Raw genomic sequence first — 1,327 nt, forward strand, 5'->3', positions numbered from 1 at the left:
GGGGGGGGGGGCACGAGAACCACCGGCGCGGCAAGTGCGCGAGCCGGGGAGGGAGGCCGGGTGTGGCAGGTCGTACATCAGGCAGCCATGGGCCCTTGTAAAAGCCGTTCGTGGTGGAGGCGATGCGGCGGGTGCTGGTGGTGGCGCGGCCGGCGCCGCGGCCGGGCGGGTCGCCGAGGGGCGAGCCATCGGGATTGGCCTCGGCACTGAAGCCAAGTGGCTCGGTCGGCGTCGAGCCGAGCTGCGACGCGGCCAGGACACCAGGCCGTGGGGGGATTGGAGCGGTTGAGGGCCGGCGCGAGAGGGCTGTGTCCATGCACCGAGCGAGCGGGGGGGTGAGCTGACGCGGACACGCCACCAGAGGGTGGGAGATCAGATGGGGGAGAGGGGGAGAGAGAGGGGGAAGCGCACTGGCCAGGGGAGGCGAAGACACGGTCGGAGAGGGGTTCGTGTTGATCGGGAGGGCACTACCCATCACTGAGATCGAGGGGGAGAAAGATGGAAGGAGGATGAGTATTTGCAAGTGTGCGTGTGCGTGTGCGTGTACGTGTGCAGGTGGGGCAGCGAGGGAGGCCAAAAGGGGGGCGGAGGAGAACGCGAGCGTGCATGCGCACTGGACGTATGGGGCTGAAGCGCGGCGATCGGGAAAAACTGCGCGCCGGCCACCATGGCCGCCTCCGGGGAGAGCACGGTGCCGGGGGCGGACATGCCGGGCACCGGGCTACCGGGGCCGCCCGGGGCCCCGGCGGCCAGGAACCCATGCGGCGAGGGGGTGGACATGCCGACCGAGGAAAAGGGCGACCCCATCAGCAGGGAGGTGGCCGCCAGGGCGGCGGTGGGCGGCATCATCCCGGCGTAGGATCCGTAGCTGGCAGTCAGGGCGGCGAGGCCGAGCTGCGACTGCAGCAGCGACAGCTGCTGGAAGGATAGCTGCTCCGGGGGGGGAAGCTGCCCGGGGCTGGTGCCGGCCAGGGTGCCGACCATGGCGCCGGACGCCATCGGCGCGCCCAGGTAGCCCTGGCCGACCATGTGGGCGGCGGCGGCGGCGGCGGCTGCCGCGGAGACGCCCTGCGGCGGCCCATGGTGTGTCGAGTGGTGCATGACGTGGTGCGCCGAGGGGGGCATGGCGCCGTGGGCCTGCGGAGGAGGGAAGCCGGCGGGGGGCGCCTCGCCCGGGGCCATGGAAGATTGGTCCATCGCCATGGGTGGCCCGGGGAAGTGGGACCCGTCCGGGGCCCGCGACCTGGGGCCGGAGGAGGGTGCCTCACTGGACATGCTGCGGCGTGCAAGGCACTGGCTGGTGGGGGCCTATCCACGGGGGGGGGGG

General features: G+C 72.6%; 1 protein-coding gene across 1 annotated transcript in view; it reads right to left on the bottom strand.

Annotated features, from left to right (window-relative positions):
- H696_04282 (hypothetical protein) overlaps positions 1–1,275 on the bottom strand; it is a gene marked incomplete at its 5' end in the record, with an annotated part of 8,812 nt that extends 7,537 nt beyond the window's left edge. The window contains 3 exons of the mRNA XM_009498160.1: positions 77–306; positions 412–477; positions 615–1,275. Coding sequence (XP_009496435.1) covers positions 77–306; positions 412–477; positions 615–1,275 — 957 coding nt within the window. The remainder of the gene's footprint in view (positions 1–76; positions 307–411; positions 478–614) is intronic.
- Between the last annotated feature and the right edge of the window lie 52 nt (positions 1,276–1,327).

Source organism: Fonticula alba (assembly GCF_000388065.1).
Source record: "Fonticula alba strain ATCC 38817 unplaced genomic scaffold supercont2.7, whole genome shotgun sequence".
In the NCBI taxonomy this organism is placed as follows: Eukaryota; order Rotosphaerida; family Fonticulaceae; genus Fonticula; species Fonticula alba.